The sequence below is a fragment of the Lissotriton helveticus genome, chromosome 2_2, assembly GCF_964261635.1.
Source record: "Lissotriton helveticus chromosome 2_2, aLisHel1.1, whole genome shotgun sequence".
Lineage (NCBI taxonomy): Eukaryota > Metazoa > Chordata > Amphibia > Caudata > Salamandridae > Lissotriton > Lissotriton helveticus.
The window spans coordinates 255,761,086-255,787,719 of NC_136060.1; the positions used below are offsets into that span (position 1 = coordinate 255,761,086).

The 26,634-nt window shown below is 49.1% G+C and overlaps 1 protein-coding gene across 2 annotated transcripts in view; it reads left to right on the forward strand.

Annotated features, from left to right (window-relative positions):
• The window catches only part of SEPSECS (Sep (O-phosphoserine) tRNA:Sec (selenocysteine) tRNA synthase), a 339,266-nt gene extending 321,017 nt beyond the window's left edge, over nt 1-18,249 (forward strand). For both annotated transcript variants that reach the window (XM_078678380.1, XM_078678381.1), the window contains 2 exons: nt 65-155; nt 16,839-18,249. In XM_078678380.1, the coding sequence (XP_078534506.1) occupies nt 65-155; nt 16,839-17,160 (413 nt within the window). In that variant the 3' untranslated portion in view covers nt 17,161-18,249. The remainder of the gene's footprint in view (nt 1-64; nt 156-16,838) is intronic.
• Nucleotides 18,250-26,634: the final 8,385 nt, after the last annotated feature.

Here is a 26,634-nt window from a genome sequence, read left to right on the forward strand (position 1 = left end):
ACATCTTGCAAAAGTAGTTAATATGACATATTCCGAGTATTGATTCTTAAACTGTGTTCTGCAGCAATGTCATTGAAGAATCTAGAAGAGCAAAGTGGCACAGCTGTAACTCACTTGGGATCCATGCTGTTTACAAGACAAGTGTCTGGAGCAAGGTGAGCCTCAGAATTATTAACTAAATTTATTAGAATCTGTGGCCCTTATGTAAGGCGTATGTCTCTCTTTGACTGCTGCAAAGGCATATTTTTCAAGCAGTGCCAAGCTGGACAATATTTATTTTACTGTGTTTTGTTTAGAGACTACTTTTATTCCAGCTGATTACTTCGTTATTTACCTTATTTTGATTTAGAATTTGGATTTTAGGACGATCTTCTAAGTCTTTTTTTTTCACAATAAATGTTATTAGTTTTAAAAGGTACAGAATGGGCAGTGCCCGACAAATACATTACATAAAATGCAAAAGACATAGAGTACCTGAGTTTATCATTCCATAACAACTTGGCCTGTATAACACCAGGCCAGATAAACTATGCCGAACCCTCCTAAATATTCTTAATTGCGAGTTGCTAAAGACATGTCTGTTATTGATCAATTTTGTCTGACTATGGTATCTGACTATGACCCATGCAGCACCCAGTGGGATTATGAAAGTCTGAGTGTGGCAATGCGGGTAAGTCAATGCCTCTATGTGTCGCCCAGCGGGGCCAAATTCTCATGTGTTTCTGTGGGCATCCCCGCGCTCGAAAGACCACAATTTCGGCACCCATGCACTTATCCATTGCTCGGTGGGAAAGTCGCCTTCCATTTCTGGGCTATAGCTCTTTTAGCTAGAGTGAGGCCCAAAAACAGGAGGTGTTGCTTGTGGCATTCCCTCCCATCTCCTCTGTGCTATAAAGGAACAGCAGTCTGGGGTCGAGTGGAATGGTCCATGCCAGCACCTGGCCCAGGCAAGAAGTCAACTTCTTCCAAAATGGCTGTAGCACAACACAGCTCCATACCGTGTGGAGAAAAGAGCCGCCTTCTTTGGTACATCGGAGGCATTGAGGGGATTGGATAGCACCCATCCTCCATAACCGGGATCGGATGTAATCTACCCGGTGAAGGTACTTAAACTGAATGAGGCGATAGCGCGGGGAAACCGCTGCATGTCAGAGACTGGCTAGGGCCTTCGTCCATCAAGGTCAGCATATTGACTTCCCACGCTGCCCTAGTCTTATGTAATGTATTGTGTGTGTGAGTGGTTAACGTCTGGTAGATTTGTTTGATCTTGTGTGCCCCAATGTCTCCAATTAGTAGACGGCCTTCTAGTGGGTGAAACTCTGGAAGAGTCTCTAGATGATGAATGTGAGGGTCTAAAGCATGTCGCAGTTGCAGATAGCGGTGGAACTGGGCCTTATGTAGTTGGGGGCTCGGTTTGCAACTGCTGAAAAGACTTCAGTGTAGTGCCATGCATGATGTCTTCCAACGTGGAGATTCCAATGAGATCCCATTTGCGGAAGCCAACCAGAGCAGAGACTGAGCGTAGGTACATGCCCTGCCAGAGTGCGGGTTGGGGGGGGGGGGGGGGGAGGGGGGAAAGGGAGGGGGGAAAGGGGGGGGTAGTTTTTATCAATCTCTCCCACCAGCCAGTGGATTTCACTGCACGTCTCCATAGCTTTGAAACTATCTTGCAAGCTGGGGGAACCAACTATAATGGAGTTTCTGCAAGAGTGTCCTTCATTGCCAGCCGCTCTACTGCATACACTGGATCACACTGAGATCCGTACCACCACTCATTAATTACAAGGAGAATAGAGGCGGAGTAGTATGCATATATATATATATATGCCACTGCAGTAGGTTGATTGTGTACACGTGTGGAGTGCAACCCGTATCGCCCCTCCTAGCCATCAAAACCTATTTAGGATCGCATTTAGTTGTGTGAACCATGAATGGGGGATGTTGTATGGGAAGTTCTGCAGCCGATATAACAAACGTGGTAAGCATACCATTTGAAAAATGGTTGAACTCCCGTACAAAGATAGGGGCACCTGGGACCATATTGTAGTTTCATTTGCAAACCGCGGGGAGCAATGGAATGATATTATGCATCCACGAGGTCGAGGGACACGTGGATATGAATACTCCCAGGTATTTAAAACCATCTGTAGCATGGGATAGTTGGGAGGCCTAGGCCTGACATCTCTGGTCGCCGCATACGGGAAATAATACAGATTTGGAGCGGTTAGTTCCTAGCCCGGTAGTTTCCCCAAATACTGGTAGAATCTGAAGGACACGGGATCCCGAGGACCACGGATCTGTCAGGAAAAAGAGGGCATTTTCGGCATAAATCTCAATTCTATCAGAATATTCCTGTGACCAGTTAAATCCACGGATCAGTGGGTCCTGTCATACTCACACAGCCAGGGGCTCTATGGCCAAAGCAAAAAGCAACGGAGATGAGGGGCAGCCCTGTCGCGTGACCCAATGGATGGAAAAGGGGGTCGACCGGTGTCCCGCTACCCGCACTGATGCCGAGAGATCTGTATAAAGCAACTGTGTGTACGCTAAAAAGCAGGGACCCAGGTTTATGGCACGGAGTAGTTTGAAGAGGTATGTCCAACTTAAGGAGTCAAACGCCTTGTCAATGTCAGCCAGCAGAATAGCCGCTGGCTGGCCAAGCACTTGGGCCTTGGCAATCGTGTTGTGGACTCATCTGATATTGTGTCTGGTGGAACGCTGTGGATCCTACAAGTCTTTTAAAGTATTTCTTTGCTATTCATGTACAAGTTGGAAATGGAGCCCACTGAATAATAGGTGAGGAATGTTTACCTGCATTGAATTTCTGTATATATTATTTGTAAGTTTGCTGTTTCTTTCCCCTGTTCATAGGGAACATGTATTCTCTTTTTATAAAGTGCTTTCATGTCCCTATAAGAGTGTACATATAGTGGTGCTATTGCAAGAGGAACAGACTGGGCCAAGATGCCCTATTTGTTCATCCTGTTATACAAGACTTTTTGAAAGGTCTACTAGAATTCTCCTGTTTGCTGTCTGTAGACACACCTGTTTGGGGCAGGTTGTGGCTACAGCCACAATAGACAAATAACTTCATGAACTGCACCAAGTTTGTCTATCAAAAGGCAGAAAACCAACTGCCTGGGCGAATGATTGCCCCTCGATTAAGGAAGATTGCCATAGCAGCCTCCTTCATAGCTAATACACCGCAGGTGGACATCTGCGAGGCACCAACCTGGAAATAATCCCAGACCTTCTGCATGCAATATTGTCTAGATGGTAAAGCAAAGGCCGGTGCTGCTGCTGTTGGTGAAGGATCTATTCTGATGATGCTGTAACTCATTGGCCATTTTCTTGGTAACTACTGCTTTGTATTATACAGAAATAGAATGTGAATCCATACATTAAGAAATTAGTAGCAAATGGTATGTTACTAACCTATAAATAAGGTTCTACATCAGCGGAAAATAATGTTACTATCCTATAATCTTCCATAAATTCATATGCTTGAATAATTCTTGTTTGGGTAACCCCGGAGCAGTCTGATAAAAGCAGTGTAAGAAATGCAATTGGTGGGTGATTTGAATTGTTTCCTCTGGATTGCCAAATCTTGACGGTGCATGCTCTTCAAACTGCTAAAGTTTCTGGCAAAGCCTAAAAGAAATAGTTTTCAGGACTTTGACAGACACTAATAAGAAGAGGAAAAATCCTTATTCTGAACCTTTTGTACATCTCAAAGTATAGCTAATCAGATGCCGACTGGCAACAAATTTAATTTGCAGTCGCCTGCTGGCCAGATTGCATTTACGGCTTGGGCTTGTTCTCTGCTGACCCGGTGGCCCTTTACTGCAGGGGCTCTCATTCCTCCTTGTTATCTTGAAAGATAAATAGATCTCTGAATCTGTTTTTATCTGCTGCTCTCTGTTGGACTTGGCCCTTTCTGCAGGATCATCCCCAAACCTTTTGGCTTCACCTCTTGTTTTCTGAACCGGTTTGTTGGCTTTTTGAGCTCTGCTTACCTTACCAATGCTAATCAGTGATAAAGTGCTTGTGCTCTCTCCCTAAAACATGGTAAAGTTGGCTTATTCCCAATTGCCATGTTTAATTTACTTTTAAGACCCTAGTATAGTGGTACTACAGGTACCCTGGACCAGTAATGTTAATGCTACTAGTGGGCTGAAGCTCTCATTGTGCCACCCATCACATAGCCCTCTAACCATGATTCAGGCCTTCCAAAATGTGTGCAGTTCTACACTGCCATATCAGCCAGGTAAGGTAACCCTCTTGCCAGGTCTAACCCTTTCTTCTTTCTACATGTGTATCACCCCTAACGTAGGTCCTGTCAACCTGCAGGTCAGGGTGATGGGTATCTATGTGGTAGTGCATGTACTTTTTGGTTTTCCATGTCTGGTTAGTAGAAATCTCCCAAAGCTGATTTTCACTACTGCGAGGTCTCTCCCCCCCTATATGCCAGCATTGGTTTTATCTTATTACCTCGTTTTAAGAGTAAGTCGTGACTGGGGAGAAATAGACATTTCGAGTTAGGTGTCACTGAACTCCCAATCTAAAATCACAACTTATGGTGAGGTTGGATTTTAGATTCCAGTTTAACAATTTCCACTTTGAGAAAGTTCACATTTACACGCTTAGCGATTCGGTGCTGCTGCCTGTCTCTGGGTGTGGGTGACAACTAGCTTTGGGCATTCCTGCCAGACCACCACACACCAAGGGAGAGTAGGTGTGCCTGCGTGGCCATCTGTATTCAGATGGCCCATCCCGAGGAGGATGGGAGGGAGGATCTGACACACCAAATAGGACGGTGTCCTGTTCCCCCCCCCCCCCCCCCCCCAAGGGTTGATTACCGCCTGTAGTGTTTGGAGCCATGTCAGGAAGGAGGGAACCTTTGTGGACTTCAAAGCTTTCTTTGAAGTCTCCCCCACTTCAAAGGCACTAATGGGTATATGTACTTGACCTCTGGCACTAACAAACCAGTACACTTCTGGACCAGTGGACACTGTTCCAGAAACAAAAGCCACTGTGCTGCCAAAAGGACCGATACGCTTCCAGACTACTGCTTTGCTGTATTCTTCCTTGCTGTGCTCTTGTCGTGCTGAGCCACCCTGCTGCCTCTTCTGCTGATCAGGTGAAACGGACTGGACAACATCACTTAAACCCAGAGTGGCTCCAAGGGCTTGCTTGCTTGCCTCCTGTTACTCCATGCTCAGGGATATCAAAGACTTGAACCACCCGCATCTGTGCCTGGACTCTAAGCATTGGGAGTCTGCCCTGCCAAGTGGTGCCATCTTAATCTTGGACCCTTGAAAGTAAGGCCTTAAGGTGCTCAAACACCTGAACTCCACATTCACATCAGATTTGGCTTTGTCTGCTGCAGTGTGGGTGGGAAACTGTGCACTCTCACCATTGCATGTAGTGGACTCTGCGCCTCGCCACATCTACGTGGGAGAGCCCTACGCATCTTGTCCACAGCATAATCTACGCAGCCTCGTAATGACGACATCGCCCAGATCAAGGTTCTTTTGTTCAGATGATTCAAGGAGATCCCTGCTGCCGGCCCACGCTCCCTCGTGGTCTGTCTGAACTCTTGACTTTGTCCTGGTCTAGTGTGACCCAATAACTGATTAAGGTGCTTGTCTTTTCCAAGCGCTCTTCTAACATTGAAACCACACAACTTCGTACTTCAACGTTTACTGGAAATATTATCTGCGTCTTTGTTTTGTGTGATTTATATAAACTCAGAGTTTATTTTTCTAACATCGTGTGATGCTTCATGGTGTTGTGATATGAGCCGTTGCACAGATATTTTACAGATTTACTCCTAAGTTAAGCCCGACTGATCAGTGCCAAGCTAAAGAGGGTGAGCGCAGAATAATTTTGGTTGTGTTGTGACTTACCCTGACTAGGATCATGGTCCCTACTTGAATAAGGGTGCATATATCTGCCAACTAGAGACCCAGTTTCTAACAATTTTGTATTCAAATATTGCAGATGATAGTCTATTTACTTCTGCTCTACCTACTGTTTGGACGTTGCTAGCTAGGCTGCTTCTTACCTTTACTCCTCAGCATGTGATGCTGCAGGGACCTTGTCATCAAGGGACTTTGTTTCAATGTTGGGTCTCGTTTCTGCGATTTTCTTCCATTTGCAGACCTTGGATTTGCCTGTTCCGGTTGCTCTTTGTCCTGTATCATGTTTGCTTTCCACTTGGTTTTGGTAGGTGATTTTGCAACTTCCACCTTGTTCCCCATTTGGACTATATGCCTCTGCTCGTAGTGCCGGTTCGCTTGTTGTAATTTGTAACTGTTGTGATGGGTATTGTTCCCTGGGTTCAGACATTACGTCTGCCCTGCAGGTGATACTAATAGTGTCAAATTCCTGGGGACTGAATTCCTTGGATTCTTTTTTCTCCTTTTCCGATGTGTCTTCTGAGCAGGCTGAATTGCTACGTAGTTTGCCTGCTGTGGTTGCTGACTTTCTGGTCCTGAGTGGTCTCTCGATTTTTACCCTTCCCTTTGACATTCTTTTGATCTCCTTTGCATGCCTTTGAGGAGAGGTTGTTCTTTATGGTATTCTGGGTGTTGATGTTGGCTTCCAGTATTTCCTGGTTGCACATCTGTTCTTACCCGTTTCACATTTGGTCACATTAGTTGATGGGGAGTTCCTGCTTAGTATGCATTTCTCTCTCTTATTTGTCCTATCCCATGCATCACATTGACCCCATTCCCTTTTTTGGATTTCATTTCTTATCTTTTCCCTGGCTAGGGGATATGATGTTCTCTATTCTTGGTTTCTTGCTTAGCGCCATGTTGTGTGTAATGCACCAAGTTCACTGTTATGTTTTACTTAGCTGCTACTGTTTGAGATGGTGATGGTTGGTGCCCTTTCCTCCCGCCCCCCTTTCCCTTTTGGGCCTTGTGAATTGATGCTTACTTTGTTGCTATGTGCTCTTTTCTAACTCCTCCTTAGGCCTGATCCCGGGACAATGTTGCGAGTTTCTATGCTTCTTTTCTGACTTCTATTTTGGTGGCATGCCCCAGTCATTTGTTGATTGCTGTTTTAATTTTTTTCTGGTGGGGATCGTTCGGGGTTTCCTAATGTTCTCCTCAAAGGATGCCTTCTGCTTCCATGCCTGTTGGAGACATGTCTTGCTTTGTCCACTTTGCTAGTGGTATCTACTGTCCTATTTCTTGTGTTGGTGGTTCATCTTTGAACGGGAACTCTTCTCAGTCCTTAAGGTTTGGATATTGGAGACTGGTGTGGCATCTCCCATAGTTTCAAGTCTTTGCATCTGGCAGCCTTGTTGGTGGCCTAGAGTTCTCCTAGCTTCTGCCAGTATGGATGTTCTCTGCTTCTGCTCTTAAGGGACAGAGGTTTAGTAGCTCTGGAATGGACACAACTGGTTCTCAGACGTGTTTGATGGTCGGTCTTCTGTGGCCTTGTCAGTGAACCATTTCGCTTCCAGCAAAGCTTTGCCTAGGTTGCGGCTGCCACTGACACCTGCTGGTCCGAGTTTGAGGCCCTACTCCACCCGTAGGCACCAGTCTGTGCTTATTCCCTGGTGGTCCAGTGAAGAGCTTTTCTGCTCTGCCACTGCTCTGCCCTCTGTCTCTCTGCCTGCTGATCTCTTTTTCCCTCCTTTGTTTTTCTTTGCTGTTTTCATATTTTTTCACTTTTCTCCTCTCTTGCCTCTTTCCTCTTTCTGCGAATTTTCCCTCTGTGTCCCTACCGCTGCTCGGCCCCGCCCCCACATCCCCAGCGCCGCTTCCCGCTTTACCGTTTCACAGTCTTCCAGCCCTCCCCCTCTCAGTACTAATGGCCACTGGAGTGCCAAAGGCAAGACTGTCTGCTCCTGTCCGGAACTGGACCACGCCCAGCACCATAGACCCTGGTTCTTGGACCATCCACCGCTACGACACCAGCACCCTCCACTTCCTCAGCTCCGGACGCCATACCTCTTGCAGCCTGGTATCGCCGACGGACACCCAGGGACCTTTTTCCTGCCAGAACTGTAGTTGTACCCTCACCTGCCACCACACACCAGCCCCACACCCTACACGACCAACAAACACCGGACCCGACCGCCTCAACTGCATCCTGCTCAACACATGTTCCCTCCACAGACACGATGTGGAGCTCTAGGGACCTGCTCAACTCTGTCGACCTCAACATCAACTTCCTCACAGAAACCTGGATGAACTCCACATCCGCCCCATACATCGCCACCGCCATCCCGGATGGCTACAACATCATTCACAAGGACAGCATCAGCAAACTGGGTGGAGGCATCGCCATTGTACACATAAGCACTCTCCCCTCACCACCGACGTGTTTGACCACTCGACCAACATGGAGCACCTCCACTTCCAGGTCCAGGTCAACCTGAACTCCACCCTCTGCGGCACCCTCATATACAGACCCTCCCCCAGACCCTGCCCACCCTTCAGCGATTCCATCATCGGTTCATCCCACCCACCGCTCTCGCCTCCACGGACTACATACTCCTCGGCAACCTCCGGTTTCACCTGGACAACTCCAACAACACCTCGTCCCTGCTGTAGAACCTCACCACCGTTGGACCGAAACAGGTCATCTCCCCAACCCAATCAGCAGGACACATGCTCGACCCCATCTTCTCTGCCAGCGACATCATCTTCAGCTACACCACTGAGCTCCTGTGGACTGACCACTGCTGCATCCACTTCTCCTTCACTAAACCCACCATACACCACCACGCCCACCGCTGCCCTCGCAGAAGTTGGAACCAGGTCGCCGAAGAACAGCTCAACACTTCCTCAGCAAAACCCCTCCATCGATATCCACAGACGCTAATACCTCAGCACGCAACCTCCACCATTGGATCCTCCAGCTGCTCTGACATTCTGGCTCCCCTGAAGAAAGCCCCAAGCAAGCGACACTGCAAGAAAGCCAGCTGGTTCTCTCCCGCCCTCCATGAGTCCAGGTGCATCTGAAGACGGCTCGAGAAGAGATGGAGAAGCAGCAAGACCCTGGAAAGACCACTCAGCCTTTAAGACCGCTGTCACCGCACACCACCACCACCTCATCGGAACAATGAAGAAAGCTGCTCTACAAGAAAGAATCAACGCCAAAGCACTTAATAGTTGAGAACTTTTGCCGTGGTCAAAGAATTCGCCAGCCCCAGCACAGAGACAGCAGACATCCGACCATCCCAACACTTCTACAACAACCTCTGCACCTACTTCACCTTTAAGATTAAGGAGATATGTGAACACTTTCACAGCATCGATAACCAAGACCCCACCACTGCCACTGTACCCTACGACACCGGACCCCAACAAACCCTACTCAGCTGGACTCTCCTCACTGCTGACCACACCCTCAAGATCATGAAGCGCATCCACTCCGGTGCACCCTAGGAGCCCCGCCCGCACCACCATTGCCCCTGAACTCTGCTGCACCATCAAGTGCTCCATCAACCCCGCTCCCTTCCCGGAAGACTGAAAACAGGCAGACATAAACCCCTTGCTGAAGAAACCCTCTGCCGACCCGACGGACCTCAAGAACTTCAGACCCATCCCTCTTCTCCCCTTCCCAGCCAAGTTCATCGACAAGGCCATCAATGCCCAACTTGCTGTGTGATCAAAGCAAACCGCATCCTGAATCTCTCTAAATTCAGTTCCGAAGCAACCACAAAACCGAGAAAGCCATCCAAGACGATGTCCGCACACTCCTCAACCAAGGAAAAACTGCAGCCCTCATCCTCCTGTAACTCTCATTCGCCTTCGCACAAGTTTCCACAACACCAGCATCCGTAACAAAGCCCTAGAAAGGAGGAGCCGCTCCTTTCTCACCAGCCGAACACAGAGTCAGACTAACACTGTTCCACTAGGAACCCATAAAATTCAGCTGCGGAGTGCCCCAAGGCTCCTCCCTGAGCCGGACTCTCTTCAACATCTACATGGCCCCACTCGCAGTCGTCTGGAACCACAGACTCCACATCGTCTCCTACGATGACGACACCCAACTGATTCCCCCACCAACAAACCCACAGTCGCCAATAACAACTTCCACAACGGGATTAAATTGGTCACCACCTGGATAAAGAACAGCGGCCTCAAGCTCAACTCAGAGAAGACCGAAGACCTCATCATGGGCTCCAACCCTTCCACCTGGGTGTACCCCCACCCCGCCCACCCACTGACCACGCACAAAACCTCAACATCATCCTGGAATCTACGATCACCATGAGCAGCCAAATGAACGCTTCAATGCGTTACGCCTGCTCCAAAAGTTCTTGAAGTGATCCCCATTGAGTCCAGAAAGAAGGTCACCCATGCACTCATCAGCAGCAGAATCGACTACGGCAACGCACTGTACGCCAGCATCACCATGAAACTCCTCAAGAAACTGCAGAACATTCAGAACGCCTCTGCCAGACACATACTCAACATCCCCTGCCGCAGCTACATTACTGGCCACCTGAGAGACCTCCACTGGCTCCTAGTCAACAAAAGAATCACCTTTAAGCTCATCACACAGGCCTACAAAGCCCTACACGACGCAGGACCTGCGTACCTCAACCACTGCCACCACAGACCTCATTTCCTTCCAACTGGCTCTGGCTATCGTTCCACGTATCTGCAAGACCACAGCTGGAGGAAGATCCTTCTCCTACCTTGTAGCAAAGACCTGTGTCTCCACCTCAAGCAATCTCTGCCTCAATTCAAGAATGACCTCAAGAACTGGCTCTTCGACTGAACCACAGCGCCTTCTTTGGGCCATCAGCTTCCTGCCTACCCCCCCAGCACCTTGAGACCCTTCTGTGTGAGCACTTTACAAGCCACTTGATTGATTATTTCTGTGTGCTGTCTGGCCCCTTGCACTTACACTTTTCAAGTGCTCTGGTCCTCTTTGACTTTTTTCCCCTTCCTGGTTTTGTTCTGGTTTTTCTTTTTGCTTCTCCTTCCTGTGCACGTGCTGCCCTTTCCCTCCAGAGGTATTGAGTGGTTTGGGTTTTCTGATCCAAGTCTCAAATTTGTACGCTTGCTTGGCCTATTTTGATGTGGGGGTTTTTTGGTGTTTTTTTTTTTACTTGTGAGTCTCCCTTTTCAGTAGGGACGGATTGTGTAGCCACTGTGTTAGTTGTTTGCTCTGTCAATCAATCGGGGATTTGTAAAGCGCGCTACTCACCCATGTGAGTCTCGAGGCACGGGGCGTGCAGCTCAGATTCAGCCAAATAGCGATGTCTTGAGGCTCTTCCTGAAGGTGTGCAGAGTGGAGGAACGTCTGATGTTGAGTGGTAGCTCGTTCCAGGTTTTTGCCGTTATGTAGGAGTAGGCTCTTCCACCCCCTCTGGCTCTGTGGATTTGTGGGTTGAGGGCGAGGTTGGCGGAGCGGAGGTTTCTGTTAGCGTACGTGGAAGGAGACTCTTTCATTGAGGTATTGGGGTCCGATGATTTGTAGGTGTGAGTGAGTAGCTTGAAAGTTAATCTCTTCTCAACAGAGAGCCAGTGGAGGTCTCGTAGCTGCTGGGTGATGTGGTCATGTTGTGGGATGCAGAGAACGAGTTTGGCAGCAGTGTTCTGGATGGTCTAGAGTTTTCGGCGCAGGGATTTGTTGATTCCGGCATAGAGGGCATTTCCGTAGTCCATTCCGCTTGTTATGAGTGTGTGGGCAACAGATTTTATGGATTTGGGGGGGATCCATTTGAAGGTCTTGCAGAGGATGTGGAGGGTGTTGAAGCATGTGGAAAATACGGCATTGATCTGTCACGTCATGCTGAGGGAGTAGTAGAGTATGATGCTGAGGTTGTAGGCGTGGTCCATTTGTGTGGGAGGTGGGCCAACAGGTATTGTCCCATGCTGAAGGGGTGGGTCTGAGTATGAGGACTTCTGTCTTCTCCGAGTTGAGCTTCAGACAGCTGCTGCTCATCCAGGAAGCATCGTATTTCAGTCCTTCCTGGAAGCTGAGTCTGGTGGTGTCTGGTTCCTTTGTGAGGGAGAGGTTGAGCTGGATGTCGTGTGCTTAAGATACTATGCAGAGTCCATGCTGTCTGACAATGGCAGCAAGGGTGGCCATGTAGCTGTTGAAGAGCATTGGGCTAAGCAATTATCCTTGGGGTACTCTGCATCTGATCTCTGTGGGTTTGGAGAGGAAAGGCAGGAGTCTGATTCTTTGTGTTCGGCCGGTGAGAAAAGAGCTGATCCAGTCAAGGACAGTTCCCTGTATTCCGGCATCATGAAGTCTGGCGGTGAGGGTGCGGTGGGAGATGGTGTTGAAGGCTGCAGAGAGGTCCAGTAGGATGAGGGCTGCCGTGTGGCCCTGGTCGAGGAGAGTGTGGATGTCTGTGGCAGCGAGGAGGGTGCTCTTAGTGCTGTGGTTGCTGCGGAATCTGGATTGGGAAGAGTCGAGGATGGAGTTGGCTTTAATGAAGTTCGTGAGCTGGATGTTGGCGATCTTCTCGGTGACTTTGGCCGCGAATTGGAGGTGAGAGATGGGTCTGTAGTTTTTGAGGTCCGTCTGGTCTGTATGAGTTACTTCTGAGTATGCTGGTTTGAGTTTGACCAGTTTGATTATTGCTCCTTTTTCTGCTTGCTTTTTCCCCTTCAGGCAATAACTGTGACAAGGAAGGGGGACGAAATGGTAATACTCTGATTATTTGTCTTTAATCTTCGATTACACAAAGTCCTGTTTCTTCTTGCCACAGTCCTGCTTCCCTACTCCACCATTCCCCCCCCATCATAACTCCGCAGCCCCGCCCACCTTTACTGATGGTTGCAGTGTTATTGTTCTGGTGGTTTCTGACGGTTTTATGACTCTCTGTGGGAAGTTCACCCTGTTATATTTGTCCCCGTTAAAAGGGTTGAGGGGAAAGAGACCGGTGCAGCTAAAGATTAATTACAGCGTTTTTGTAGGATTAGGGTACTAAGGAGCTTGTCTGGGCTGGATCACCCCGAAAAGTATGGACCTCAAAGAGGACTCCTTGTAAAGTTGATAAGTAATCATGGCAGCCACGGTTGTCATCTTTTAGTTGGAAAAGCTGGCTCATTTCAAAATTGATCCAAGCTTGTTAACATTTGCAGGGAGATTGATTTAGTTTTCTTTGGTGCCACATCGTAGGAGACTGCCTGGTATGCAAAGCTAGAGCCTTGCCACCCTTACCTTGTTTTTGTGAACTTCAGTATAGTTTGATGGCCTGAATCACTTCTTTTCACTGAACGTTGTGCTCTGTGAGCTAGCACCAGTTTTAGTAATTTCAGTGACAATAAATAGCATGTCTGATTTATGCTAGCTCGTCTCTCATATGTATTAGTTATACGTACAGTTGTTTAAGCAGATCCAGAGCACGCTCTCCTTACAGCAGTGAAACACTGAAGATCAAGAGGTTGTACCTAAGGAATCTCCTCTGTAATGTGGTAAGGACACGGGATTTGACCTTTGCACTCTAGTAATATCTAAATCTGTGTTTGTGAGAAATGGGTTTGTTGGTTGAGGTGGGCGTGAACCCTTTTCAAACAGCTTGCATTCCTTTTCAGGGTGAACCACAAAAGTCACTAAATTAGCCTGTGCTTCACTCTGGTAGCTTGGCACAAAATTACTCTGGCTTAACTTGGATGCATGGTGTAAAGTACTTATGCAGCACACAAACAGTAATAAAGTGAAAACACAACAAGAAATATCCCACACTAATTTTCAAAAATAAAGTCTGTAATAAATTATTTAATAACAAAACAAAAATCCAATCAGTAGAACCTGGGATATCCAATTTCAGAGGGGAAACATCCGGAACGAGGCCAGAGCCACGAATTCCGGAAGTCCACAAGCTGAACAACGACTTGCCTGAACAACGACTTTGCCTTAACCACGCATGTGTGTAGTTAAGGCAAAGTTGGTCTAGTGTTAGGCATGGGTGGGGAGAGAGGACTGCCTGAAAGCGAACAGAGACGGGTAAGAGGGCTTTGGAGTAGTTTTTGGGGGGTGGGGGTTCGGGGTAGTTTTTAGGGGGTGGGGGTTATGGGGAAGTTTTTAGGGGGTGGGGGATACGAGGTAGTTTTTATGGGTGGGGGATACGAGGTCGTTTTTATGGGTGGGGGTTCAGGGTAGGTTTTAGGGGGTGGGGAATATAGGGTAGATTTTAGGGGGCGGGGGTACGGGGTAGTTTTTGGTGGGTGGGGTACGGGATAGTTTTTAGGGGGCCAGGGGTATGGGTAGTTTTTAGGAGGTGGGGAGTACGGGCTCATTTTTACAGGGTGGGGGATTTGGGTTGTTTTATGGGGTGGGAGTTAGGGTAGTTTTTAAGGGGGGATGGGGTAGTTTATAGTGGCTGGGGCACAGGGTAGTTTTTGGGGGGTGGGGGCACAGGGTCGTTTTTAGGTTGTGGGAGGGGATCAGGGTAGTTTTTAGAGGGGGGTTCAGGGTAGCTTTTAGGAGGTGGGGTATATTTAGGGCTCAATGGGGAGAGGGAGGAGGGTGGTAACATTAGCACGGATAGCCGTTTACCATGCATGCATTTAGCATGAAAATTTGTGGTAAAGGAATGCGTGGTAAAGCAATTTGTGGTCAAGATGTGATTGATGTAGAGACTGCGTTGTAAAGGTAGGCGTTGTAGACGAACTTGTTGTTCCGACATACAACCACTTAAAAGATTTAAGGTAAGTATAGAGGCTAAAAGCACAAAGCACTACTCGCTTTTAAGTGGTCATGCAAGACCAAGTGAAAGTCGCAAGTTCAGGCCGATCGCAAGGGCCTGCAGGCCGGGTACAGGGACCAGGTTAGTCCAGTTAAAAAAAAGTTACCTTCTCAATATCCGTCACAAAGAGTCCATCCAGTTTGTGGTGGAGGTGGTTGCGATGGGCAGGGAGAGCATTGTGGATGGACATCACTATAGCGAGAAGAGCAGGACTGAGGTGTTACTCTTACCCAATTAGTACCACTAAAATTACCGACCCCAGAAGGTTGACGGTTTGGGAAGGCTTAAACGGGATTGAAGCGTGTGACTTTCTGAGCCATTTATCCAGGCGCGGTGCGTCCATTGGGGCGTAGGGGCGAAGCCCCACTAAGCCCCATGGACCCACCACGTCGTCACTAGAAGCCAAACACAATTATTTTAAAAAATCGCGCTATCTGCCGGCCGGGAAACCGGGAGACACCCGACCTTCCCGGAGTGCGCAAGAGAGGGGGGGGGGGGAGGATCGGGCTGCTGCAGCTGCTCAAGTGTATTTTTGGGCACAAACATGCCCGCGCATGCGCATATCGTTTTCTTGTGAATTCCCCCTTAGAGAGAGGACCAGGGGGCGAGCCGCAGCCCCCGGGGTTACACAGGGCGACTGGGCGAGGAGTCATGGTGCCCCCCCCAGCCAATCCTGGCGCAGGATTGGCTGGTCAATACATAGCCCGGTTACATAACCCCTGACGGATAGCACGGCCGACTTTGGTGCTGGGAAACCAGGTTCGAGCCTCTTATCGAACCATAAAAATGTATACATGACTTAATTTGGTGTTAAATAAATAGATATTTTAAAAAACAAATAAAAATGATGTTCCGACTAAGGTGTGAAATTGGTGTCGAATAAATACATGTTTTTAAAAACCATTAATATTAATCATGTATCATTGGTGCTGGAGTACAAGGTTCGAGACTGGTATTAAACACTGACAAGCTGTGTGCAAGTTATATGGTCATAAAAATACATGAATGATGGATGCAGGATGGGTGGATGCATGAATGGATGCAGGATGAATGCTGGGTGGATGAATGGATGGGTGGATGCATGAATGAATGATGGATGCAGGATGGATGCAGGATGGGTGGATGGGTAGATGAATGATGGATGCAGGATGGATGCAGGGTGGATGGATGGGTGCATGAATGAATGATAGATGCAGGATGGGTGGATGGATGGATGGATGGATGGATGATGGATGAATGATGGGTGGATGAATGGATGGGTGGATGCATGAATGAATGATGGATGCAGGATGGGTGGATGAATGAATGATGGATGCAGGATGGATGCAGGGTGGATGGATGGGTGCATGAATGAATGATGGATGCAGGATGGATGGATGGATGGATGGGTGGATGCATGAATGAATGCAGGAATGGATGCAGGAATGGATGCAGGAATGGATGATGGATGGATGGGTGGATGGATGGGTGGGTGGATGGATGCATGAATGAAGGATGGATGGATGCTGGATGGGTGGATGGATGGGTGGATGGATGGATGGGTGGATGGATGGATGCATGAATGAATGAATGATGGATGCTGGATGGGTGGATGGATGAATGATGGATGCAGGATGGATGGGTGGATGGATGGATGGGTGGATGCATGAATGAATGATGGATGCTGGATGGATGGGTGGATGCATGAATGAATGATGGATGCAGGATGGATGCAGAATTGGTGGATGGATGGGTGGGTGGATGGATGGATGGGTGGATGCATGAATGATGTATGGATGGATGCAAGGTGGTTCGGGCTCGCTCGCTGCGCTCGCTGCGGTGCAATATGCAAATTAGTTTACGCCCACCTCTTTCAAATGTCACCAGCCGCCCCTGCGGATTTATCCATAAAGTAACATTATTCAAAGTTACTCCTATGCGTTTTTTCTATGTTCAGTTTTACCTGGTTGAGTCTATAGATGTGTTGTGGTCGCAAGGCAAGCCTCGTGTTTACCTTAATATGCTATAAAGAATCCCTGCATAGTCTTCCATTTTATTAACGCTGTATGTATCCGTACCCCACCAGGCTCGTGTATTGTGCTTGCTTGGATATTAATGCTTTGATAACTTGGCAGTGCGTCATAATGAATTGTACACTATCTTGTTTCCTCCGCAGAGTCGTGCCTCGTGAGACCGTGCAGACCGTGAGCGGACACACCTTCACCGGCTTCATGTCTCACTGCGATCACTACCCCTGCGCCTACCTCAACGCCGCCTCCGCCGTCGGCATCAAGAGGCAGGACGTGGATTTATTCACCAAAAGACTCGAGCGGTGCCTCAGGGATTTACGGAAGGAGAGGAATTCCGCAGGAAATGTACTTGCAAGTGGAAATGCTGAACAGACTACAGAATTGCACATGGGGGAATTATCGGACAGCTTACACGATGTTTTACCAGCGGAAACGACGGAGGAGCTCCCCTGTGCCGGGGCCCTGTAAAATGCATGCAGCCGCGTCACCGAGTGCATAATTCAAGAGCATTAGTCTGTGGAAGCGGCCAGCAGAGGGGCTGGACGGCGCGGCCTTCTGACGCGGATTCGCGTTCACCTCTAGGCCGTGGGTTTGAATCTCGCCGCTTTGGGGTCCGTCGTGAATACTGGACTGCTGGCCGCATGTGTGAAATTACGATAAATGTTTTGATCTCTGTGCAGTTGCCAATAGACATGATGGTTGCTTAAATGAAAGTGGCGTTACAAATGTCTCAGTAGCTGTGGATAGAGTAAACTTAGTCTGTATTACCCTCCTCACCCGGATTGCAATACACTGTTAGGTAGTTTGAGGAACTAGGACAGCTGTGGAAAAATTACGATTCCACTTCTTTAGTTTGCCACTTTTAATCCCTAAATCCTCTCGAGCAACAAGAGGTAGGTCTCTCTATTGTATGCACTAAGAGTGCGTTTCGCTTCAAAAATAACTGCATAAAAATGTAAAATATATGATTTTTAATTTTCAGTGCAAGTGTCCCTATTGGTTGGCTGTTGGTGATGGCAGTAAAGAAGTTGAGCGGTGCGACTAATAATCACCAGAGCATGTACTCTGTCAGCAGCTTTCCCACACTGTAGGACTCGGTTAGAGAGAGTTGACCTACAAAGAGCATCTTTGGAAAGATAGATGTCTGTTAATGTCATGGCCGCCCCATGCTTGAAGAAATCGGGAAGGCTGGGGAGAGCAATCTGTACTATAAAGACTTTCACAAACAGATCCAGTATTACTCTTCTGTTTGGGTCCCTGTAAAAAAGCACGCAATGTGAGTGTTAATTAAATGAACTAACGTAACCTGTTCTCATCAAGAAGGCATCAAAAAATATATATCCTTAGCAGCCCATGAACCACAGCTGTCAAAGTTGTATCAGTTAAACCATTGAGCTTCCCAGGAATTCATTCCCCGTTTTGATCAAGCCGGACATTGTGACAGAACTGTAATTCTTTTTTGGGGAATTATGTGGACCTGCTGCATTTCCCCAATTAAACTATAATTTGCTGCATAATCAGCAGATTTTAACAAAATAAAAATTGTTTCTAGCTCAAGCGGTTCAAAAGTTACTAAAATCGCAGTGACGTGTTGCCGCGCATGTTCTTTGCAAAGGATAACCGGTCACCTTTCTGTTGTTTATTGCTATGTTTGGATGTTAATCTAAGCTGCAACCAATGCCCAGGCAGTGTTAACTAGTGTAACAAGCATTGATAAATGCATTAGGTTTCACCGGTGGGATTAAAAATAGGTTAAAAGGTGTGGAGGCAGTGTATGAGTGCAAGGGGAATGGTGTGAGTGCTCTCTGTGCAAGGTGTTTGAGTGCAGGTTGAAAGGGCCTTAATGCCTGGTGATTGATGTGTGTTCAGTGCAGAATGAGAATTATGTGAGTGTACAGGGTGAAAGATGTTACCTTGTACAAGGTAAGAGGTGTGGGAGGATAGGGTGAGCGGTAGGTCAATAATATGTGCATGATGAGCTTTTCAGTTCAGGTGATAGATGTGGGTGGAGGGTGAGAGCAATGTGAATGTGGGTGAGAGGTATGCCAAAGGTGTGAGAGTGCAGAGTCAGCACTGTGTGAGTGGTGAGTGGGCAGTATCTGACTGCCAGCTCAATGTCAGGGTGACTGTGCAGAGTAAGTGGTGGGTGAGTGTGCAGGGTGAGCTGTATCTGAGAGTAGGTTGAAGGAAAGAAGCGATCAGAACGAGGTAGAATAGACTGAAAGGTGTGCATTTGTTGGTACATACACCCACCCAGCATTTAGAAGGCTTCAACTGTAACTATGTGACTGGAGAGTCCAGCCCCTGAGCAATCACTGGAGATCCTAGGGTACTCTATGTGAGGCTGAATGTGTTGTCTGGAGCTCCCTTAAACAGATCCAGGGTTTTTAGTCCAAGCGCAAGTGTGTTCTGGGATTTGAAGTGTCACCTGTCTCCATACAGCTATGGCCTACAATTCCCAGGGTGCTCTGCTGCCACTAATGGAGAACGGCGTGTGATGAAGCATGTGGCATGGAGACAGCTGGCAGCTGTGCTGCAGGTGAACCCCTGAAGCACCAGCGCATTGGTACATCATGCCTGCAGAACTTTGCACAGATAACCAGAGGGCGAGTGTCTTAGTTCTTTGTTATAAGTAGTGCCCTCGGGTCACCCTCCCACCATTCGGCAAAGTGCTGCCCGTGGTCTGTGCCTGTGCCATCTGTGCCCCGAGCATGTAGGGTCAATGGAACCTGTAAAATGTGGGCTGCCTGATGTCCACGCAGGGGACCCTCATAAGAGGGCGACCCCTTTAGTGCCACATGAGGGCACACGGGACAGCCCAACGTCGCAAAACCCCTTCGGGGTCCGGCTCGTCATTTCCGGCCCAGGTGAGGGAAGGGGAGAGGTATAAGTTCCTCCCCCCGCCCACCAAGCAGCCTCTTTCTCCTCACCCCTGATGCCATTTCGGTCGTGCTGCCGGGCCGCTGCCGAGGTCGATTGGAGGGACCACAAGGTTAGTCCTTAAACCCCACCCACCCCCATCTGGGTCCCACCAATGTGGGCCATGCCCGGGAGGGGCCCCGTCCCTGTCACGTTCCTGGTCCGGCCCCCATGAGGTCCGCTTAGGCGGTACTGAGGAGATTTGTGCCCAGGTAACGGGACGAAGGGCTGGGCGTGAAGGGTGGTCTGTTAGGCCTGCCCGGTAGCCGCAGAGGGCCATCTTCTTTTAAGTCAGGGCTATTCCGGGGGGTAGGGGCCTTTTCAGGCCCGGCATTTTGCCTCATTCCCCCCTCCCCCCTTCCCCACCCCATGAGGCAAGGAGGCCTGGCTAGCAGGCAAAGGGGATCACTCGGGGTCATTCGAACAGGGGTGAAGGGTTCCCGAAACACGGCGCCTCGCTGAGGGTCCTCTGCTTTTAGCGGGATGCCAGGCCCAGAATTTGGCCTTCGGCAGGTCAGTGTTTTGCCTCTAGGTGTCCTGGGTAACCGAGGCATTGGGGGGGGAGTACAGCGAGCCCTTTTTTGCTCCCCCTCCCTCCTTGTGAGTGCCTTAGTTGACCGCCTGGGTTGGTGAGGGGCTGCTGAGCCAAATGGGAGCGGGGTCATGACTTCCTCGGGCGCTTTCTGGGTGTGCTGGTGAAAGCTCTAGCCAGTAGCACTGTAAGACTACACCAGAATGCTAGTGCCCACACCGCCAGCGCTCGCTCTGCACTGCGCACGTTAACACTTATATACCAAGGAAACTCATGAGACATATTTGTGGGAAAGCAGTGGTGCAGGTTTATTTCGTACAACAGGTAGCTGATAAGGTGGGTCATCTTACAGGCGATCCAATGCGGCAGCCCCTCGCTGACCCGCATGCCTAAGGAGCCATCTTGCACGGCGAGTCGATGCTCTGACGGTGCAGTAAATTACCATTTTATTTCGTTATACTCCCGCCCCCCCTGTCAGGGCGGAGCGATGAGGCACACCCCCGGTCGGTTCAGGCCCCCCGACCGCCTGAAGGACTAACGGGGCGCCAATGCTGTTTCCTGGAACCCCCTCGGCTCCATGTTCTTGGCTCAGGCACCCTTACTGTGCCAGGCAGAGGTATTTAGACTGTATCCTTCTGCCGCAGAGGTACCCCTACTGTCCATCTGCTTCCAGATCGCCCTGTGACTCCGCCTGCAACACAAAAACATGACCATTAAAAGATTCACAACTTTCGCCCGCCGCTCTGCAGCTGGGTCAGGGTTCAGGGTGGGAACAGCGCAGAGCAGCCTAGGGAACAGACGCGGGAAGGAGAGGCCGAGCAAAGTTGTTGGGCCTGCTATATACACCCAGGAACGCCCCCATCCCCAGGAGAGCCCTCCCATTGGCTGTTGGCGAGGAGGGCGGCTCAAGGGGGGTTGGCGCGCTGCATGCTCCGCTCGCCCGTCGTGTGGGACTAAGGCGCTGTCCTGACCATGCTCCCCTCCGTGTCGCGCGGCCAGCGGCATAGTGCCCACACCGCCAGCGCTCGCTCTGCACTGCGCACGTTAACACTTATATACCAAGGAAACTCATGAGACATATTTGTGGGAAAGCAGTGGTGCAGGTTTATTTCGTACAACAGGTAGCTGATAAGGTGGGTCATCTTACAGGCGATCCAATGCGGCAGCCCCTCGCTGACCCGCATGCCTAAGGAGCCATCTTGCACGGCGAGTCGATGCTCTGACGGTGCAGTAAATTACCATTTTATTTCGTTATACTCCCGCCCCCCCTGTCAGGGCGGAGCGATGAGGCACACCCCCGGTCGGTTCAGGCCCCACGACCGCCCGAAGGACTAACGGGGCGCCGACGCTGTTTCCTGGAACCCCCTCGGCTCCAGGTTCTTGGCTCAGGCACCCTTACTGTGCCAGGCAGAGGTATTTAGACTGTATCCTTCTGCCGCAGAGGTACCCCTACTGTCCATCTGCTTCCAGATCGCCCTGTACTCCGCCACAGCTCTGGAGGAGGCCCACGTCGATGACAGAGCCCCCCACCTAGCTACTTCACAACGCTGTTTCGTACTACTTGTACCTCCAGAAGGGATATGTTCACCCCCAGTACAGGCAAGTGTACCCTGTCTTGTAGTGGTACCCCTCAGTTTCTCTTGTACTGGGCTGTTTTCCTTCGGAAATGGGATACAAGGGCTCAGCGGGTGATTATTTGCATGATTTTATTTGGTGCCAATGGAAACCAGTGATATTGTTACCAGGAAGCAAAAGTGATGGGAATGTGAAAGTTACCCTGCCGCAGAATCGTTTTCTTGCTGTGTGAGCACCGCATCAGTAGTAATTATGACAATGTAGTTACAGTCAAATTGTCCTTCCAGTTTTATGTTGTACTTATGGTATAATTGCTAAAAGCCCTTTCCAAGTTTTGATGTACAGAAAATCGCTTTCTGGCTCTTTCCAGAAGTCGTTTCCTTGTTTGCCTGAGGTCCAAATACTTAACTTTTCCTCACTCTGCGACTTAGGCTGTTATTTCAAAATGTCATATTTGTTCACCTTTCTCAATTCTTTGCTTAATGAGCAATGCGTTCGCTGTTTTCATCCGGAATTAGTATACGGGGGGATCGGATTCTTTGTACCTGTGTTTAGTACTCATACGTGACTTGCACACGTCACTTTTCTCTTGTAACACACCGTTAGCTACCTCGCAACTGTTGTTAGCCTTTGCTACTTGCACAAGTGCCACCATTGCCTCCATAACGTTTGTTCTTGTGCCGGAGTGTCTATCATATATTGCAGTATTTCACCTCTAATTGTATGCTGTTTCTCTTGTAACCTGCACTAGTTTAACTGTAATACACCCTGGGTGCTCAGTATCGTACATTACGCCCCCAGTCTCAAAAAGGATCACATTGCACCTTTGTGTGCTTGGGTGGATTTCAACCAGTCATTCCTTTCGCCTACCCCAACGATTGGGGCACAGTTACTCAAGGGGTTGTAGTATTTCGCTTTCTGGCTAATATCCAGAAATAATATCCCTAAGTTATTTCCTTACACACTGGAATCCTTCAAATGTCACACTGTGGACCGTGAAGGATAAGGGACTCTCGTACCTTGGGACCTCCGCTGTCCCATGTAACCATCTTGCATCACATGCGTACTGCTTTAATTACCCATTTACACCATGTATAGTCCCTGTGCAACGTGCATGTTACCTGACAGCGCCCTGCCATCCTGCCTTGGGATGCGTGGCGCTATAAAGGAATCAAATCCTGTGCCTAATTTATAAAAGATGGATTCGTCCTTAATGTCGCATAGAAATTGCTGTGGTGGCCACTTCGTGGGCCAGGAAGATGGTTAAGATTTAAAACCGGATGTGAATGTTGCCTGCTCGCAATTTCTTCCAGCCAATGAAAGCGGATTATTGCTTCGGTCTTTAGACATATTATGACGTTGTTGGCTGAATGGCGCCCTTAAGCGATATTTTAGCTGATTTAATAGGTAAAGAGTCTGTTTATCATGTTTGGGGCATTTGCCAAATGAACCTTCCTCCAATTACATTTGCAACACCATGCTCTGAGCAGTATTATAAAATTCACCACACCTCCAACTTTGTACAGCCGTATGTGCGCTGCTAATACAACAGGATATATACAATGAATAAACTGTTACATATACAATGAATAAACTGTTACATCACGTATACCGAAAAAGCCACCTCCAAGACTGGGCAACCATACTGAGCCACTTTGCTCAGTAACGATATTAGATTATTATGCGTGTCTGGATCATACTGAGTGTCGTAGTGACAACCTAACATCGTAGCCAGACTGTTACCCGAGCGTATCAACCAAGACGACGATGGGGGACAAAACCCCATAATAGCCATGCATTCATGGCATAACTATTCCTTACAAAGCGCGCAGCCTAAACCAACACCGTATTACAAAACACCATAATAGCCGTGCATTCATGGCATAACTACTCCTTACAAAGCGCGCAGCCAAACCAACACCCGAGTCGCAATCGGTGTGTAATATGTAATATTCAATTCAATTCAAAAACTTTATTCGATCATTTGTAACAATAATCATAAAAGTACATATAAAAATACATTTTTTAAAATTCAATTGATTTGTAAATACTCATGTAGCAAAGGACATATTTTTCCTCAACTGGACCGACTTTAAAATAAATACAGCGGTGAAGAAACAAATGTCCTGTGAATCAAGCGCAAATAAAAGGCTCATGGCAGATTCAATAGTGGATACATTATATCTTTTAAAAAGTGGTTTCAAATAGGTTTTACAAAGTTGAAGATAAAACGGGCATATCAATAAAAAATGTTCAGGGCTTGGAGGCGCTAGGGGGCGCACAGCGGAATGGCTGCCTGACACGCAGCTCCGCCGGGCGATCACTCGCAAATGTGCTCCATTGCCGCTAAAAACCCACCATCCCTCGCAACGCGCCTACCAAAATGAATGGGAAGGTAGGGAGCGCAAACGGACCCGAATTGCTGCGATGTCCGCTCCCGCAGTGAAGGAATATTCCGTTTTACATCGCGGAGGAGCGGGACTGCCTGACAAGATGGCCGCCAGCAACCGACATCGCCTGTGACTACAGCGCGGGGATCGCGTCTGACTGCCAAAACAGCCCGTAATTCACTGCCGGAGGTGAGCGAGTACTGCCCAACTCAGCGGTGTTGCTCTAAGTTGCCGCTGTCACTGAAAGCGCCGGCAGTGTGGAGCTTATCCCCGGCCAGATGCCTGACAAGATGGCGGCGCCCCTTGAAGAAATGGCGGGCTCTTTGGAATGAAGCTAGCGGGCTACGGGTGTGCTCCTTGCGCTGCCGGACCTGCGACGTTCAGTGGAGGACTAACGGGCGTCCCAGCATGTGGTTGTTGAGTCTGGAAATGACAACGCGCTAGTACCCTGCTCCCACACGCACACACAGCTTGAGAAGTAGATTCCCTTCGCATTGGGCGCTGGCAGGGGATTTGAGGGGCTGGTGGAGAGGCGGAGCACCCCACTAATCGGACCAACGCTACCCGGACAACATCGGGCTGCTCCTGTACTGCTGATGACCACACGCAATACAACATATTCACGTCCTGGCGCAGAATCGACGGGTGGTGCCCAGAACGGACGCGGAGCGGTCCCCATTTGCAGCAGCGGGCTCTCACTGTCAGGGAACCACGGCGACAACGGTCAGAGTCACGAGGGCGTCTGGACCCGCACGGAAGAAAGTACAGTCACCGGCCACTATCATGGGGAAGCCGGACAAGCAGCAGCAGAAACTTACTTTCGACAACAGGAGAGCGTCGAAACCTGCAGATGATTTGGCAGAACCCGGGGGATCTTCAGAATCGCCGCCAACCACTAACATGGAGAAGATTCTTTTGGCAATCCAATCAAATCTTCAGGATATCAATGGTAAATTGGACAATTTGACGTGCAGGATGGATGGCATGGCGGCTCGCCAAGAAAAACATGGTGAAAGACTGGATGAGGCAGAAACAAGGATATCGGCTGTAGAGGATGAGGCACGAACGTCCACCACGAAATGCACCGGAATGGAACGGATTCTACAGGTGATAAGAGCGAAGGAGGAGGATTTGGAAGCGCGCTCCAGGCGAAACAACGTGCGAATCGCGGGCCTGCCGGAATCGACCAACACAGGCCGTATGGAACACTACGTAGAGGGGCTGTGCAAGGATATCTTTGGGACGGAAGCCCTGTCACAGATCTTCATTGTGGAAAGAGCCCACAGATCGCTAGGCCCCAAACCACCGCCCGGGGCTACACCCAGGCCAATTGTGGCGCGCATCCTCAATTATCGAGACAGGGACACGATCCTCCGGCTTGCAAGGGAGAAGGGCAGAATCACCCACCAAGGCAACACTCTGGAGTTCTACCCCGACCACACAGTTGCTGTTCAACAAGCACGTAAAGAATACGCGACAGTAAAGGCGAAGCTGAGAGAGTTGAATATTGTATACTCTATGTTATACCCTGCCCGCCTTCGAGTAGTATGGAAGGAACGGGCGGTTATACTGGCAACACCCAAAGCGGCCCTTGACTTTGTCAAAACAGCACAGCGTGAGGCGAGGTCGGCATCCCAAAGCGATCAGAATAGAGACTCGGATTGATACGGCGTGATGACTGCATCGAAATACAGCGACGAGGGCATCTCATCGGATGGCCGCTGAGTACTCCTACTGGACTGCGAGAAGCGACTGGTTACAAATCCATCAGAGGTGAGGTGTATGCGTTGCCATTTGCCACTGGACATCGGTCAGGGGGGGAGAGGCGGGATTGTCGAGGACTGGACTACACCCCTACACTGAACAATAACTGCTACCCGTGGCTGGGCCTTGTTACCACGCTTCGCCTCTGGATAGTTGGCACATCTTGGGTGGTGATAAACCTTAGAATGTTAAGTAACATCTCACATTACAGGGCATGGACAAATGGAAATGCAATGCGTCTGTACGTTGCTGATTATCGTACTCTATATAGTCGGACAGTGGTGATGTGTGGGGGGCGTATCACTGTAGCATTCCTGGGTCACATCCCATCCATGGGTACATGCTCATCGCCAAGTATGGCTATATCTCCTGTATGACTGCTTCACTGCCTGCGTCTGAAGGAGGGATGCGGTAGGGTCGGAGGGCCAAGGGTTAATGGACACACACACTGCGACTATCCCGATTCATAATAGTATCGCCCGCACCTGTACACCGGGTGAAAGTTGTGCCTCTGGCGGTCCTCCATGAGGGTAATACCCGACATGAGTTTTGCTGTGAGCACCAAGTTGTTGTTTAATTGGTTGAAGGGAATGTGCTCTGAAGGGATATGGCTTCGGCAGGTTGGGTATGCTGGAGTGGGCGGGTTGCGGGATGGGGGGGTTTTTGACTGTTTGGAAAGACCGATAGTATCACGAATGTACATGCTATTTGGATATACACTGAAAGATGTGATGAATGTAACCTACGATGACTTTGATGAAT